Below are 18,394 nucleotides of genomic sequence, written 5' to 3' on the forward strand. Positions count from 1 at the left end.
TGCACAGAGTTTACAATACTGTTACAAAAGCAGAGTTCAGTGATGGAACTGCTGGTTCAACGCCAGTAAAGCTCTTCATATAGTTCGTTCTCCAAACCGTGACGAACCCGGTGAGATACTCAGAAACTACTGGGACTGAGGCTCCGCCTCTAATGAAGACTCCATCTCCAATAATTCTAATGAAGGCATGCTGATCTAAAGCGGCGGTTCTCAACTGGTGGTCGCCACCCAAACGTAGGTCGTTGGCCTGTTTTTAGTGGGCAGAACAAAAGAAGAACGTAGTGAAACAGCAGTACTATATGATTCTCAGTATATTGACTATATTTACTGGGTGCATTGTTGGCCAGACGTTACAGAAGCAAACTTGTGTTTTTGAGAGTCGCAGGTTGGAATCCCACCATGGGTTCACAGAACCTGAGATGTGGGCGATTTTGTTAGTTTATTCATTTTCCACAGATGTGGAAAGCAAATAATTGAGTTTATTTATATTTTCATTATTATTAAATCACATTCTATATTGGCATTTTCAATTTCTTCTTCTTTTTACTTAAATTAATGTTTTCATGGGTGAAACCCACATTTTCATGTAAAAGGGAGGAAAAGAAATGACCCAACAAGCATCATTATGTTCAGTTTACACTTCTGGTAAATTACAAAATCTGGTTTTATCATTGCAAATGTTGATACTCCACATATGGAGACTTTACTTGTAATATAACTTCGATATTTAGTCCCGAGATAGAAAAAAAAAAGTGTTTGAAAGTGCAGACGAAGGAAGAAGGATCAAAATAAGTGTGTTTCAGTTATTATCCTGGATGTCTGCACACCCACACTGACTGATGCGTGTGCTCTGTCACCGCCCCGGCTGCTCTCCTCTCGGACTTTAACAGGGAAGCATTAAGTTCTCCAGATCAATACAATCTCATTTCCCCCTCGAAACAAATCGCATTTAGAATGCAGACGCTTCGTGTCCGCTGCTCTCTGTGCAGCGATAGAAGCTCGACAGCTGCAACTTATTCGGGTCTGAATCACTGAGTTTAAATGTCACACGGTTTTGGCGCCGAGCCAGATGGAAATATTTGGGAGTTTTAGAGACACGTTTGTCCGATCGCACTTTTGACTGGGTGCCAGTGAAAACAACTGAGGGTCATATGATTTAAAAAAAAAAAAAAAACGGGCACAAACGTAATGTTGTACAATCAAAATAAGACACACTGTCCATTTAGTGAGTTTGATTTCATGAAGGAGGAACAGCGGACGTGTTTACTAGATCGTGCAAAACACTGTTCAGAGTTTAATCCGATAGAATAAAGTACAACCCGAAATGTGATTTTTCTACCTCTAAAAACACTTCATCATTGTTTGTATTACGTATAACAAAGTGGGGCAAATCGGCTCAGCTGGAGTTTGCGTACACGTGTTGCCGTTTATTGAATTTTCTGTGTTTTGCCTAAAGTTTGGATTTTGCGAGAGATCAATTTACATTTATTTGCTGTAATGCTTCAATGTGCTTGATCAGGCCGGGTGTAAAGGCATCGAAAACCTTTAATATAAATGCTCTTGTTCGTAACTCCTGGTGTTAATCTGAGTTAATCTCCTGCAAGATGGGTGAGAGGCCGTCAGTGTTTGGTGATTCAGAGAAGAAGGGTGGGAAGAAGCGAAGGCCCCGTTTGCACGACAATGTTTTCAAGTGAAAATGGAAAACTTTGGTAGCAATTTGGGAGTCGGTTTCCAATGGCAACGTGCTCAGATCCACTGAAAACGCAAGTTTTTTTTCGTTTTCAGTGGATCTGAAATGTCCGTGGAAACGGACATCGTTTACAAAACGTTGTCATGTAAACGTAAAACACTTCTGAAACGAAAACACACAAAAACACCCAACGATGCATCTTCACTTGAAACGTCGTGTAAACGGGGAATGAGACACACACACTCGTGTGTGGAAGGGGAGGGGGAGCAAGCGGCGAGCTCAGGTGAGCGGCGTCAGTTACCTGTCGGCCTTTGGGCTGGATGGTGGACGGGAGGTCCTGCGAGGGAAAAACCGTCGACGGCAGAGAGATAAGATTAAACAAGACAGGGCACTTTAACAAGCCACGTGTGCACTTTCAGTGAGCAACGCAAAACACAGAGAGTGGAAACGAGAGAGAGGGGGAGAGAGAGACAGAGAGAGAGAGAGATTCTCATCTGTTGAATCAGATCTGGCTGTGGAACCAAGCAAGCAGAGAGCAAGCCAAGCAGCCGCAGCATCACCAGCGCACAGTGTCTGTCTGGAGCCTTAACAGGGGGGAAACAACGGCGCTGCAATGCCCATTGTGACCACCGGGGGGATGGTGCGGCGTGCAGCGGGGTTCAAGAGAGGCACACCAATTTGTTAACTGAGATATCGGACACGTGGGGCCTTCGGCTCAAACAGATGAACGGGGGAAGAAACACTGGAGCGACTCGGAGGGCGGGGGAGGGGCTCTCTGACCTCGAGCGGGGGTCTGCAGTCTGGAGCGCCTCATAGATTGATTTATTAATTGTCTCATTTTGCAGATGATCTTTCTAAGAAATAATTATTTTTAATGTCTTATAGTTTGAGGAGGTGGAATATGCAAGGAGAGTCCACAAAAAGGGGGGGAGGGGGAGTTTCCTTCATTAACATTTGTGATAAAAACATTTTATATCATTTCCTATAAGTGAGAGTTTAGAGAAGAAGTATGAAACGTACAGCCAAAACTGAACCACCTTTCTGTGCCAGTTTATGAGGTGAGGAGTGTAAAAAAAACTACTTTTTTTCCACTGTCAGGATGTTTTAGTCAAAAGTAGTGGAAGTAAAAGTAATCTCTAACAAAGTTTTGAATTCGTAGCATGATTAAATCGGCGGACAAGAAATATCTGGATAAAACATTAGGCTTTTTTTAGATACAGAGATTAATCGTTTGTTGGTTTTTAATTACAACGAAATACAGTTTACAGGTTGTTTGTTTGATTTTCCTTCGTAATTTCTTTGTTTTTCAATAAAAATCTTGTTTTAATCTCTCTTATATATTTTTTTTTTATCTACGGTGTGTTTTAGAATCTTTTGCGTCCTTTTCTAGTTTGTTCCATAACTGGACCCTTTTTACTTGAAAAGCAACATTCACTTACTTTGCTCCTATATATGTATTATTTTTTCTGTGAAGATTTCTCTTCCTTTTAAGTGATCGTCACTTTCTCTTTCTGCAAATTTATTTTGCACATTGATGGGTAAAATTTCTCAGTTTAGAAGAAGAGCTGAAACTTCATTAGGATGACTTTATTGTTATAATCCTGCTGCATGTCGCACAGCGCGGCTCTGGCTGGAAACACGAAAAGCTCAATGTGACTAATAAAGGCTGCAGACCCCCGACGTAGTGCCACCGCAACCGTGACCATCAAAGTGAAATAAAACAAGAGCAGTAATGGACACGGACACGTAAGAGAAGTAAACAGGACACATCAGTGTGACGCATGAGATCCAGCGGAGAGAGAGAGAGATGGTGGAGGGTCTGTTTGTTTGGGGGGGGGGGGTCCTTACCAATATAGAACTGTTAATGCTGGAGTGGCCATTGGCAGGGGACTGCCTGGAGGTGTTGGGGGAGTCTTTCTGAAATAAGACATACAGGTCAGCAACACGCAATCAACACACACACACACACACACACACACACACACACACACACACACACACACACACACACACACACACACACACACACACACACACACACACACACACACACACACACACACACACACACACACACACACACACACACACACACACACACACACACACACACACAATGGAGAGGGAGTATTTGGCGACCAACCACAGTGGTGACGCAATGAAATGCGTCATGGGAGACGACGTCACCAGCAGCCCCGCTTTCAGCCTGCACATCTTCCCATATCGCCACAGGGGGGCGCTAAATAAACACGAGACACTCATCTGAGCAGTGGAGGTCATGAAGCCACAGCTACATGCACCGGTGGTCAAGTAGATGATTTTACAGCTTAATAAAGGTTCAAAGTTTTTTTTATTTTTTTTTCTTGGGAGTTGATTCTAAATAGAATGGGCTTCAATAAGAGCAAGTAGAAGAAAGTGAAGAAGTCACCAATGAAATGAGAAGTTTCTGCAAAAAGAGCTAAATACAAAGAGAAACCCGAAACAGTTTGAAGCTTTAACATTTGCTTTTTGCAAAAAGTGACGAGTCAGCTCCCCTAGTTAGACGGTTTAGTGGCTTGTAGTTGGATTCAGTCGTTCTTTGTCACCAAAAAAACTCAAAGGATGTCTGTGGTTTGAACTTCATTTAATGTCGGTGTCTTCAGGCCTGAATATAGGAAACCACCCAAACCACGTCGTTTCCTAGTTCAGACTCTGCACCTGGCTCCTCGTATCTTTATCAGATCATCTTAAAATAATGTGACCAATTACAGATAACATCTTATGTGGCTGGAGCATGTGAGTGGATGTCCTAAGAAGACCTTTTAGTGCTGCTCGATTTAAACCTTTCGGGACTTAGATTTTCTTCTTAAACTCGCCTTTTTCCAAATGTCTAAATGTAAGAAGTGACATTTCAATAAGAATATAATATCTTCTTTAAGTAACTGTTAAAGCTCATCTGTCAGTGGCTTCAGAACACAACAAAACCCATTAAATGAAAAGGGATATTACATTATACACAAAGCAAATATACAGAGTACACAGTTCATACACTAACCGCTGTGTAATACGATTAATGCAATGTGAAATCGTGTGAATAAAACACTGTAGCGCATAATTCAGAACAAACCTGGAAGCCTACCACTTCATTAAGGATCCTTGAGTTTCATTTTGCTTATATAAACTTATTTAATATTAGAGAATGACACAGCTGAGTTGCTCTGCTCACTTTTCTCTCCCATTTTTTAATGGAATGTTATAGGGATGCCTGGTGCACACACTGGTCGTGGATCAGTCTTTAAAGTTTGATGGAGTAAAAAGATGTGAGTGGCTATTTCACCCGCTGGTTTCCGACCGGTCGCCGCTTTAGAAAAAGGTTCATCATTAGGGACGTTGTCCCAGCGAACCACAAAAACCAGAATGTGTGTGTGCTGCGGAGCGCACAGGTGTATTCGGCGTCGGTACGAGTTTAGAGCAGGAAGAGGAGGAGGAGGAGGAGTTCCGGTATCTTGGTTGTAAAATTGGTGTGCAAAAGTTTCTGACCAAGCCCCAGCGAAACACAGCAAAACACACACACACACACACACACACACGCACACACACACACACACACACACACACACGCTCAGTAACCAGGCGAGCAGTTAGTAACCAGATCAGGAGCTTCACAATCAGCAGTGAAGATGAAAGGTGCAGGAAGAGGAGGAGGAGGAGGAAGAGGGGGAGGTGTTACCTCACACGAGGAGCCCTGCGTCCGGTAACTCGGCACGATTTTGAAGGTGATGCTGCCTCGCATTTCCTTCTGTGGACAAACACACACACACAAATATTCAGTTTCATGGTATTATCATCCCAGCGTACCACTTTATCCCTGAACACGCACGCACGCACGCACGCACGCACGCACGCACGCAAACTCGGAACTTTTGTTCAAACAGCTTTATACACTCAAAAAACACTTTATAGGACACACTTGTACAATCTAACGTGATCCGGTACAAAAGCTTTGGCAATTCACTTGATTTATCAAGCCCATAATGTACTTTTTTTTTTTTTTTACAATCAAAAGCCATTATCAAGTAAGTGTTTAACATACATTTCAAACAACGTGTTGCATATTCAAGTAAAAGAAAACCTCTCATACGGTTGACCAAACATAAGAAAGGAGCTCAAATCCATTTGGAGGCCTTGTAATTATTGACAAAACCATGAAATTCAAACAGTTAATGGAACGATGTGAAATACCCGTGTTTAGATGGAAATAGAATTTATTTTTATTTTTTGACCGTGGAAGAAAATTTTTAGTGGGTTTTTTTCACCTTCCAAATCTTTAAACTTTAAAGGTTTCTGTCAAAGTCGTGCTATCAGCCGCCATATCTAAAAGCTTTCCTCACAAGTGCAGATGTAAAAAAATACCCACACACACAGAACTCACCAGCATCTTCTGCAGCTGCTCCACCGTCTGATTGGCCACACTGATGCTGTTTATCTCCCTGATCTCATCTCCAACGTGCAACGTTCCTGGAAGTATAAAAAGAAAACTTACTCAGTACTGGACCGTGAGTCACTTACCTCTGTTGCTCCACGCACGCACGTACGCACGCACGCACACACACACAGGTTCTCGACCTTGAGAGTTCATTACGTTTCCTGATCGGAGGTGGAAGCAGCTCGACCAGCTGAACCGCAGCAGACTGTAGATATTTGAATCCGTGGTTGTTTCTCTGTCATTACACCGTAAACTGTATTTGTGCTCCAATGTGCCATTCTGTTTTCCTGCGCGTCTCTTTACGACTTATTTTAATGTCTTGTAAGAACCGCAGCACTCTCCGCTACACTCAGCTCAAAGTACGTAATCCTTCCCACGGAGACGATATTATTGCCGTGACGGTAAAATTATTTGTTCAACAAGTCAACAAAGCCAATATTATGCATCGGTTCTAGTGTGTTAAATGGTTTTAATGCTGCTCTCACTAGCCTTGTTTACAATTACAGATTGAGATTTATATTTGCGTGAGGCTGTTTGTAAGTAAATGGGAGAAACGTAATAAAACAAACACAATAAATGCCATAAACGGCCATTTTCATTATTGATTTCTTAATATATCCAAGAGTTGTTTGCATTGTAAAGTAGCGGAGAACAATAAAGGCTTCCCCTGATAGAGTGAATAAAGTAAATAGAGTAAAATGTCTACAGGCAGTGGTTAAGCAGTGTCAACTCACGACGATGTGTTCACGGTTCGAATCCAAACTGTGACGAGTGAAACACTTTCAGGCTTTCAGTTGAGACACCAAGGCCCCGTTGACATGATGTTTCAAGTGAAAACGCATCGTTCACGTTTCAGAAAAATGTCCATTTCCATGGAAAACGCTGAAAACTATGTCGTTGGCATGTTGGGCCACTAGTTGGTGCTGTTTGTTTGTTTTTTCAATCAATGGGAGTACACTGGGGGGGAAAAAAGAAAGAAAAATGGAAAAAAAGAAGGAAAAAAGGGGAAAAAAAGAAGAGAAAAAAGGGAAAAAAACACCCCTCTTCAAAATAACAAATAAATGGGAGTACATGGACGTTTTCTCATTTTTTCTCAAAAACTTCCACGGTTAAATCTGTTTTCAAAAAGTTGTGCTTTCAGTGACTCCAAGCACCATTGCCTTGTAAACAGACACACAAAACTTTTCTGTTTTCACTTGAAAACGTCACGTAAACAGGATTCTTGGTCAAGTCAAAATAATAAATAAATACACGCAAACAAAAAGATAATCTTCTCCCCAACTTACATTGGCGAAGGTAATACATACATGTTAAAGCAGCACATGAAAATAAGGTAAGTTGACTTGACTTGCCCAGGAATAAATGAGAATTGCACTGTTATTTTGATTTCTCTGTTGTGTTTTTTTATTTCACCGTTGTGTTTACAATTTTCTACTTTGTTTTACGCCTAAATTATTATATTTTAGCCTGTATATTTCAGCATATGTAATTTATATTTTATCTAAAAGTCTGTTTTTTTTGCAAAGTGTTGGTGTAAATGTCAGGAGGAGAACTGCACCTTGTCTGTGGATCATCCCGCCGTGCATGATCCGGGCGACGATGCAGTGGTTTGAGTCGTTCATCTTGAGCGTGATCCCCTGCAGGGAAGCGGCCGACACAGAGACGCCGTCAGCAGTGACACCACGCTGAGCAAAGTTCAGTTCCTAAATCGCTCGTCCTCCACCGCCTACCATGGGCTCGTCTGTGTTCTTCTGGAACTGGACCAGCCGCACTCTGGTCACGTTCTCCAGGTCCATTTCTCCGTTGGCGCTCTCCGGCGAGTCTCCGTTCAGGTAGGGCGAGGTGGGCGGCGGCGTCACCCGCAGGGCGTCGTCGCTGTAAACCTCGTGGGCCACCACGTCGTGGGCCTGCAGCAGGGCCTGTGAACCAAGACCGACCTTTAATTTAAGCTTTTCTTTGTAGTGGCACGGAGTAACTACACATGATGAAAATGTTTATATTTTCAGAAAAACCAAAACAATTACTACAGAAAATGACTGATGACTGATATCAACTACTGCTATTGCAACTGGGATTACAAATATGGTTCTCATTGAACTGGGTCCACAGATACTAGCGAATATAAGAATAAACACAATACAAAGTAACTGCTTATATCATATTTACCTTTGCCAACAAAAGTTATAGGTTATGCTTTTGGCTGCATGTATTTATTTATTGGTTTGTATGTATGTATGTATTTTACCAACTTTTCGCAAAAACTATTAACCCGAATTGCATGAAATCTTCTTTTGGGAGGTTAACGACCAACTACTTCTTAATAAATCCCAAAAAACTGCGAACATTTTTTTCCCATACAAAGCGGATGAGAGAGGCACCACATGGAGGAGATCCAAGGAGATCAGCGTCTGCTGCCATGGAGACGCCCCCTGCTGTGTGTTTCACACGGTGATGTAGCTACCTGACCGAGTCATCAAAATGAGCCAATGGCTATCATGCTCGCAATGCTAACTCGATTCCGCAAACAAAACTGGCGTTGGCGAAGGCCTGCGCTCTACCGAGTGTAGCTCTCGTTATTTTTAGCATGTAAAGTTGCGCAGAAGCTAAAATCGGATGCATTTTGGATGCAGACTGTTTTTGCCGTGACACCAGAGGCGACACCGTTGAAATATCATGATCGATGGTAATTAATTATATTTGAAAATTATGATAATAATAATTACTATTATATCCACCCCAGTTAGATCATTTCCGTAAGTTTTCTAAAACTTTAAATGGGTCATATTATACAACCAAAGTTTATTTGCCAAATCTAGCTTTTCCTTGATTTTCAGTCAATAGAATATTAGATCATAGGCGCTGCATTCAGAATCTGCTGTGTCTGTGTGAGCTGGACTGAGGAGGAAGTACTTCCTTTCGTGGAGCCATGTGCCAGAGCAGAGCTGCCCAATTGTGGGAGGAGTCAAAGGGAGGGCCTACCTTGATTGGGATTTGCTAAACCCCCGATGACACAATATAGGGTTTGATTCCTGATTGGCTGGTTGGAGCAACACACAGTCTTGCTCTAAATCATTCCTGCCTTCTGGTTGCATCTGTTTTAGATTAAACTTCATTCAGGACGAGTCCATTTCAACAAACTGCCCCGAGCTTCAGAAGACAGAAATTAAATCTCAACGTCTGCCCCTCGGCATTTCCCCAACACTGGAGGGGGGGGAAGGCAGATCAGAGACACAGAACTGCCTCCAACTAACATGTCAAACAGCGTCAGGCACAGAGGAGTGTGTGTGTGTGTGTGTGTGTGTGTGTGTGTGTGTGTGTGTGTGTGTGTGTGTGTGTGTGTGTGTGTGTGTGTGTGTGTGTGTGTGTGTGTGTGTGTTAATGAGGGGGTTAACTACATGCTGTGTGGGAGAGCTGCAAAAAAAAAAGATTAGGTGAGAAACGATGAGGAAGAAAGAAAGTGGGAACAGATCAGAGAAGCGCAGTTGAAGAGAGACAGGAGGGTGTTTAGATTTTTCTCTTTTAATCTTTTAAAAAGAAAGACAAAGAAAACTAAAAAACACTCAGTAGTTAAGGGTTCTTGCATCAGAGAAGGTCAAAATCTGAGCTTTTCTTGTCTCGTTTTCATTCAAATATCTCTTCCTACTTTATAATATAAACAGTGAGACTTTAGTTTGACGCGAAAACGTCATTAAATCAAGTGAAAACTGTGTGAGTTCAGGATTTGTTCCAGAATCTGCTTCATTTTCATCGGCTGCATTTTGTATGAAACAAAATAAGGATTATTTTCATTTAATTTCCATCATCCTTGAAGATACTTTCATTACTAAATTAAACTAAAACAGTGAATATTGATGAGAAAACAGTGAATATTGAGTTACTCAGTTTCAGTTACTCCAGTAAAACACATGAACCTGAAGCACTTAAAAACAACAAAAAACTAAACATATGACTAAAATTAGTGTTGCAATCCACAAAAGTTGAAAGCTTTCACTTGAAAACGTTGTGTAAATGTCCTTGAAGGAGATCTCGGTGGATTCAGGTTAAAAAGGTTGTAAATTACTGCTGGATTTATTTGATATTTCAGTTTTAAGCGAAACAGGAAAGTATCTTATTCTCCTTCGCCGCCACGTTGAGCTCTTCTACAGTGTTTTCATTCTCCTTCGATCCACTCATACACTCGAAAAAACAAGGTTTGGAAGCTCCTCTCGGTTCCTCTGCTCTCACTTGAACTCTCAGGAATGCAGGACACGTCAGTTTGCGCTCACGTAGCGTGATGACGGCGCCGGCCCTCTGACCCGTCGCATCAGACACGCCTCGATGACCCCGGCCACGCCCTCCCCTCGTCATCGCCACGCTGGGATCTCTCCCTGCAGTTTCCTCCTCCACCCTCCTCCTCCCGCCCGCTCGTCCCGCTGATATTCCGCAGGCCTTTGATCAGGCGTGGAAATCAGACGCATTAATGTGAACGGATTAACGGGAGAAGCTGCTGACAGGCCCCGGGAGGAATTTCCCTCCGCTGGATTAAATCCTGCAGGTCACATCCTCCAACACTTGAAATCCTCACCCGTAATAAATCCAGCATGCAGACGGATTCTACTCTTTCCCTACAGTTTGAGCTGAACATTCAGAACTCTCTGAGTGCGGAACTTTACTTCCGCTGGGTTTGATTCATGTAATGAACATTCAATATAAAATGTTTTTATTATGAACATTGTGGACGCATAACCTGGTCTATCTTCATGTCAACATGTGGAACAGACGTCAATATCGTCAAAGACTGACCAAGCTACAAGGAATTCTGTTTAAATGTTTGCGTTTCAACGTATTTGTCCACCCAGATGAAGCCGTACTGTCTCGGATAACCTTCTACTGTGGTAGACGTTGAGTTTTTTCAGTTCAAAAAGCGAACGAGGGCTCCACTTACGCGACGGCGTTTTTGTTTCAGAGAAGTTTCACGTTTACACGACGACGTTTAGAAAACTATGCCTATTTCCACGGAAACAGCAGAAACACTGAAAACGATGCAGTTAGCATGACCGGCCACGACGGAGGACCAAGGTGAATTGTTATTAGGGTGACTGTCAAAATAAAACTACCGAGTCCCAGGAGAATATGGACTGGGAGTCGTGACACTCTGGAGGAAACATTGCTCTTGTTGTCCATCTACTGAGCATGTGCAGAACTACTAGTTACTACGGCCGTGGTGAGCATGAGCTGTCGCAGCGGTTTAGAAAAGTTATGTTTTCAGCGGCTCTGAGCACCGTTGTCATAGAAATGGGGTCTTAGTGAGGATTGTGACGGTGTAAATTTGGGACAAGTGAAAGTGCACTGTTATTTAAAAAAAAAAAAAAAAAACAAGAACTTAGAACCGTCTACTTAAGTATCATATTCTAATACTTGACATCATCGCATGTTTCCCTCTATGGAAGCCTCATTAAGAAACATAAAGTTTCATAACTTTGACAATAAATACTGGGAGTCGGAAATTTGCGTTTTCCTCGTTTCCATGGAGACGGAGTCGGAGTGTTTTCAGTGGCTCAAAGCACCATTGTCGGGTAAACAGACAAACAAGGTTTTACATTTTCACATGTAAACGGGGCCTGGTTAAGTTTTATCCACACTTATGAAAAACAATCAAAGCTAATATTACTTAATTGTAGTTTTTTTTATTAGTAAAAACTACTTTTAAAAAAAGGGGCTGATTTCTTTATGTACTTTCAGTCTTGTTTTGGTTCTGCTCCAGTCAAATAAAGCAGCCTCTTCCATCCCGGAGACGTTTCCTTCACAGGAGGTGAAGCTGCTGCTTGTGTTTGTTAAAGGGCCTCCTGCACCCGCCTGTGAGGTTTGGCAGGTAAAGACGGGAAAACACTCACCATGAAATGTGGCTGGGTCAGAATCCGTCGCAGCTCCTTGGCTTCGTGGTTCTCTGGGTAGCAGGAGATCTCTTCCAGCACCTGAGGACACAACACACACACAGAGGGGCTCTTTAAACCGCCGCACCTCTTCACAGTCGTCTCGCCGGCAGACCCCCGGACCCCTCAGCCCGACGCCACCACCTCCACTCAGACTTCCTCTGACACCTCCGCCGGCCGATGTGAGAGCCACTCAAAGAGTCAAGGAATCTGGTCAAGGCCGGCTCCGCCCCCTTGGCCTTTGGACGCCACTCGGTTGGATGTCAGCTCCAGTTATGTTACGCCTGACTGGTGAATGTGGCATTGTTGAGGTGAGGCCTCTGGGGGGGCTCAAGAATACTTCATGAGAATCTATGTGTGTCCATCCAGGTAATCGTACCTGAATCATAGAAACTATGTGTGTTGAGGCGAAAGGCTTCGTGTTAAAATCCTGTACTGTCGTCACATTACCAGCTGGTCACAAATGTAAACAGTCTGATTAAACAAAGTTCAAGCTCTTTCTCAGTTTAATCAGTCTGGAAGATATTCACTGATATTCAGCAAAAAAATATTATGACAAATGACGACTACAAAAACCCAGCAGAAAGACAAAACCCTCAAGATCAGATTGATATTACTCCCCCAACTACTACTTTTATTTCAAGTAGGCTACTACGAATCAGACTATACCTAATCCTATTATTACGAGTACTTCTACTACTAATAGGGCGGCTGTGGAGCAACCCCGCCACCACCATCATATCTTGTCCAGTAAAAAAAAACACACACACAACAACTGAAATGCAGTTTTTTTTGTCATATTCAGTAACAATGATCTGGGGACTAAGATTCTTCATTGCTTGCTTAAATGTATCTCTTTCATTTCTTTTAAAGCTTTAATGTATTTCTTTTATTTCTTTGTAAAGCACTGCAAAATGCCATGTTTGAATGGTGCCCTATAAATAAATTTGCCTTGCCATTGTGCCTTGCCTTGGTTTTCAGTCTGTCTCTGTTTATTATTCTGGTGTTGCTTCAGCTTAGAGTTCCAAACTTTCTCCAGTTTTTCACCACAAAAGACGCATTCAGCTCTGAAGTGCTGCCATTTTTTTTCCTGTTGCTTAAACTTTTAATGTACTTTTATTGTTTTGTATCCATACCTGCTGTTTGAAAATATTTTTGCACATATTTCCTTATTTCGTACACTTTATTCTACAGTTGTACTCACTCAAGAAGAAGAGCGAAACTCTTTGGAAGAAAAACAAAGACCAAACGAAGCAGAGCAGGTCATTTTAGATATTCATAACGGGAGGCAGTAAAGCAACTTGAAGGATGCCACCGTTCTTTGACAACTTCTGGCATTTCTGTCATTTGCTGCTAATCTCAACACTGCTCCCCAATGAGTCGGAGCGGTACTGCAGAGTTCGGTCACTTTCCACGGCGGGACAGCATTTCTACAGAAAACATAAATAAAGTAAGTTCATAAATGCTAAAACAAGTATTTGGTCACCCTGGTACATAGGAATCCTTATTTTGTCTTCTTGGGTGACATGAACCTTACTGCTCAACACTGCCCCCTACAGGTCATCGTGGTATCACTGTTTGCTACACATCTGAAAACTCCATGAAAAGACTTCAAAAAATGAGGGAGGGGCAAGAGAAGTGTGGCATCGATATTTTCTTCCTGCTCGTAAAGCACATCATCATCAGCGTACAGCAGCTGCGACAGTATTCCCAACCTCATTTGGTCATTTTCCTCCTCTGTCCTCTGACAGTATTTTGAACACGTCTGAAGAGTGATGAGGTCTTACATATTCCAGGTGTTTCAAAGCGCCACTCGCTCCGCCTCTGAAGGAACTCTTGAGTGGAGGAAGACACAGGGAGAAGAGTTATACACTCGGTCGTTCTCAAGGCTCAGAGGTGAATGTGCGACGGTCAGCAGTGATGAACGCGTAGAAGAAGAAGTGAGAGTTTCCAGACATACCGAGTCATTGAGAGATTAGTCATCTACAGCCGAGAAAGATTAGTGACCATAAAACCAACACAGCTCGTTTGATTAGATTGATGAGAGCAGAAAGGTAGACTAGAGAAGCGGATTGCATTCATAAAAGAAAAATGAAAAATTTTCAAGGATTCTGATCCCCCCACAGTCCAAAAACATGCATCTAATGTTGAATATCGACGCAAATGCTCTGTATTTATCACGTCAAGTTAAGACAGCAAACCTTTTCTGCGTTTTCGCTCTTTATTTACAACCGCATTGAAATTTACTGAAATCTGCACTTTTTGAAGATTACTTTTAAATACGACGTTTTCGTCTCCATATAAAACAAGTTTTCTGAAATGTGCACAGTCAATGGTTTTCTGCACATGCAGATCAACAGAAGTCACAACAGAGAGAGTTTCTCCCACAAAATATACATTTACCTCGCCATCATCTGCATAAGTGTAGACACATTTATTAAATTGATTGTTCCCATTGTACTCTTCTCTGGTCTGGTTTACAGACAAACAGCACCAACTAGTGGCCTGACAAGCAAACTACGGACGATGACGGTTGAGACGATGCAGTTTCTAGTCGAACATTGTTTTGTAAATGAGGCTGAAATGTTTCTCTATGTTTGTCTTATGGTGAATCGTTGACTCCTCCAGGGTGTAACCCGCCTTCACCTGTGGTTTCACCGTATTGGTTCTCGCACGCCATAACGCAGAATCGGATAAAGTAGTAAAGAACACAGTTTGAGATAAATTGTCAATTTAAAAAAAAAAAAAAAAGAAAAAAAAAAAAAAAGAAGTATATTTCCACTCTTCCAGTTGTTCGATCCGATCCGATCCGATCCGGTCCGATTTTTTCATCCGTCACCGGACAAGCAGCTTGTAGATTATAAAGAATCTTCCTCGGACTAACTGATTCAATCTGCTGCAGGTCAGCATGTAACTCCACTTGATGGAAAGACAACAGCAGCAACAGAAATTAGAGTTTTCTACATTTTTTTAAAACCGGAGACAAAGAAAGACTGACTTTGGTATTCTCTGCTATTCTTTCCGCTTCTCCGTAAACAGCCACAGTGCTCATAAAACACACAGGACATTAATTAAAAAAAAAACAATGAAAAGCAGCTGCATCTGCGTCCGCAGATCTGAGAAACGTGAACCAGACTCCATCGGCAGACGCGGAGCGGCGTATCGGCGCTAATTAGCCAGGTCTCCTTGACATGAACCAAAACCCACATGAAACACGAGGCTCGGCTCGTCTTAAACGCCCCCCTCCCCACCCCCCTCCGCCTCAAACAGGCCTGGGATTAACGACCCCAGCGGCGTGCCCACTCCCTCACACTCCCTCACACTCCCTCAACGCTGCAGACTTTTTAATTGCTCCCTCAACAAAGCGCACAACGTAAAGACGGCAGCAGTTTGTGCAGCCGCCTGCAAAATAAACCCTCTCAATGCACAGCACGGATTCCCAGTTTGTCCTCACACACTCCTCCCTGCATCCACATGTAAACACACACACACACACACACACACACACACACACACACACACACACACACACACACACACACACACACACACACACACACACACACACACACACACACACACACACACACACACACACACACACACACACACACACACACACACACACACACACTATATATATGGACTATAACATAATATACCCTTTTCAGCTAAACCAAACCATTTACCGTAAACACATGATGGTCAAACACTATTTGAATGAGTCTTTAAGAAACTAGAAGCAAAAAGTTAAGAAATCTGTGATCGATTACTTCATTGTTTTAACAATTAGCAGTAAATACGACCACTGGGAAACCTGATTATTGCTCTTTGAAATGCTGCCTCATTGGTAAGAAACATGCACTAGTTTGGGACCTCCTTTAGACCATTTTCACACTTGGTTTTGTTCCAGTTTCAGATCCGTTTTGCGATACAGATTTTCTCCAGCGTCAAGGCAAAGCAAAGACACTGGAGTCAACAGCAAAGAAAAACTCTGCAAATGTCATTTTCATCTCTGCTCATCCCACAAGTGTGACACTTTTTAAGGAAAATAATCCCGTTTTCCCAAAAGCCGACCTACCAGGCGACTGGTTCTGCACTTTGGCTGATTAAACTTGTCACAATAAAACAAACTAATAATGTGACAAATAAACCATCTGATCAACAAAACTACAAAGTCTGAGGATTGATGTTGATCGTGCAAAAATACATTGAAATCCAAAGTGTCTGCAATGTTTCCAGAAGCTCTGGGCGAAAAACTGGGAAAGTTCCTGCACGTACCATGATCTGAAAGATAAATATATCTTTTTGTTACTTTCCTTGCGTGATAGTCAGAATCTTTATATAGCACGAAATGTTTTCATGTGCTTTTTCTTGTTCCTTCTGTTCTATATTTTTATCATCCATCTAACTCTGTGTGAGATCCTGCAGCGTGAACATAGAAGTATAAGTTAAAAAAAAAAAGAAGAAAAAAAAAAGAGAGCTATTTTTAGTCTCATATGTCTTGGTAATCCTCTAAACAGTGACAACATTTTCCCTTCTGTTTGAAAATCCTGGTTAGCGTCCACTCTCAGCTCGTTTTAAGATAGAGGAATGGCCTCTTAAATGGATCCTGCCGTCCTGAAGGTTGCTATAAATCAGCTTTTACTCCTTCGCTTCAAACAGAGCAGGTTTTTCATGAGGGCTCAGGATTACCTCGGGCTATTATTCACCGCGTTTCCGCAAAAAAAAAAAAAAAAAAAGTGAGACGAATGTCCACTATTCCAGGATAGGGGTCTCGGAGGGAACATGTAGCTGTGATGTATGACCAGTGTGAGGTGGAGATTTGTGGAAGACTTTAATAAAATGGAAGGTTGCATGAAAATATTGAGGAAAGATCTTCTAAATTAATTTCTTTTTTTTTTGTTGTATTTTTTATTGCAGACTGAAGGGTTAGGAAGTAAAGAATGAAAGCTTTTTAGTAATAAAGAGGGATTATTGCAGCCTGACAGAAATGTGTATAGTTGAAGGTGTTTAAGAGAAAAGCCAGCAGCTACCCCAGTGTTATAACTCAGTTATTACATGAAGAAGCAGAGGACAAACATGGAGGCTGTATTCAAAACCACAGTGTGTACTCATGTGGCACAAAACAACATAGACTAAATTATCCGAGGAGAACGGAGGTGATTGACGGAAGCTTTGAAATAGTTTTACAGTCTGTCGTGTAAAACGAGACTCACTATTGGCTCAATGTGGCGTCTTATATCTATTATTACACTGCAGACGAAAACGGAAGATTTTCAAGGCGTCATATGATGCAAAAGTCACTTTCTAATGTTTTTGTATATGAATGCAGCTCATATGATGATCCAATATTTAAATGGATGAAAATCAAGGAAACGCAATGAACTTTGAATCCAATGTTCTTTTTGGGCCGAGACCCATGTAGAAGTGTTGAAAAGCCGGGTAATATGACTATTTAAAAAAATATCACATCTCCGGTCACGCTGCAAAGTTGTCAACATATCAAAAGCTCTCTAAGTTGACGTCATTACACCGCGAGGTGAATATTTCCGTAAAATCTCACAACGTGAAACCATCTTCGGATCCGTTAAGCTAATGTTAAGGTTTTGAATACAGCCGGTGTGGGAGTCAGTGTCGGCGCCAATGTGTCGGTTCACCTCTTTGGCTCTCTGCACGGCATCGCTGGGAGGGTTTCTGATCTGCGGGGACGACTTGGTGTTGATCTTATCGTAGAGCTGAAACAGAGAAGACACAAGTGTGAAAATTTAAAAAACAAGCACGTTTTCACGCCTTTTGAACGTTTCAAAGTCATTGGGACTCTTGTTTGACCTCTGAGAACAGGAACTTCTTGTTTTCTGCTTCTGTTTTTAAGATGGGCTGTGTCGTCTACATATTCGCCGAAATATGACAGTGAAGCCAAACAGACGGGTCCTCTAGCGTACAAAAGCAGGTTCCATCGATATGTGGGTTTTCTGAGGTCATCTAGAGTCGATAAATGGTCCTATTGTCATTTTCTTTAAAGGAGTATTATTATGCAAAATTCACTTTCTAAAGGTTTTCCAACAGTAATAATCGTCCCCATACCTGGAACGACGCCCCGGAAGTGAAGAAAGTCTGTCCTCTCTCTCCCTGGCTTGTTTCAATTTCTAAAAAGTGTGTTGCTCCAACGAGCCAATCAGAAATCAAACCCTATATAGTGTCATTGAGGGTTCAGCCAATCACAATCAAGGTAGCTCTGCTCTGGCACATGGCACCTCGAGAGGAAGTACTTGCTCCTCTTCCCAAGATGGGCATGTGTAGGCAGAGCCAGTCCAGCTCACCCAG

At 42.1% G+C, this 18,394-nt stretch overlaps 1 protein-coding gene across 13 annotated transcripts in view; it reads right to left on the reverse strand.

The window, feature by feature from the left end:
- Window positions 1–18,394, reverse strand: part of caska (calcium/calmodulin-dependent serine protein kinase a) — a 143,450-nt gene that overhangs the window by 13,338 nt on the left and 111,718 nt on the right. For 5 of the 13 annotated variants that reach the window (XM_080478830.1, XM_080478838.1, XM_080478841.1 and 2 more), the window contains 8 exons: window positions 17,728–17,805; window positions 12,029–12,109; window positions 7,886–8,074; window positions 7,714–7,792; window positions 6,102–6,187; window positions 5,400–5,468; window positions 3,539–3,607; window positions 1,992–2,027 (listed from right to left, as the gene is read on the reverse strand). In XM_080478830.1, the coding sequence (XP_080334956.1) occupies window positions 1,992–2,027; window positions 3,539–3,607; window positions 5,400–5,468; window positions 6,102–6,187; window positions 7,714–7,792; window positions 7,886–8,074; window positions 12,029–12,109; window positions 17,728–17,805 (687 nt within the window). Of the gene's footprint in view, window positions 1–1,991; window positions 2,028–3,538; window positions 3,608–5,399; window positions 5,469–6,101; window positions 6,188–7,713; window positions 7,793–7,885; window positions 8,075–12,028; window positions 12,110–13,854; window positions 13,903–17,727; window positions 17,806–18,394 lie in introns of all 13 variants that reach the window. The other 8 variants (XM_080478837.1, XM_080478834.1, XM_080478835.1 and 5 more) reach the window with 3 other exon arrangements.

The sequence above is a fragment of the Lipophrys pholis genome (assembly GCF_963383615.2).
Source record: "Lipophrys pholis genome assembly, chromosome: 13".
NCBI classification, from domain to species: domain Eukaryota; kingdom Metazoa; phylum Chordata; class Actinopteri; order Blenniiformes; family Blenniidae; genus Lipophrys; species Lipophrys pholis.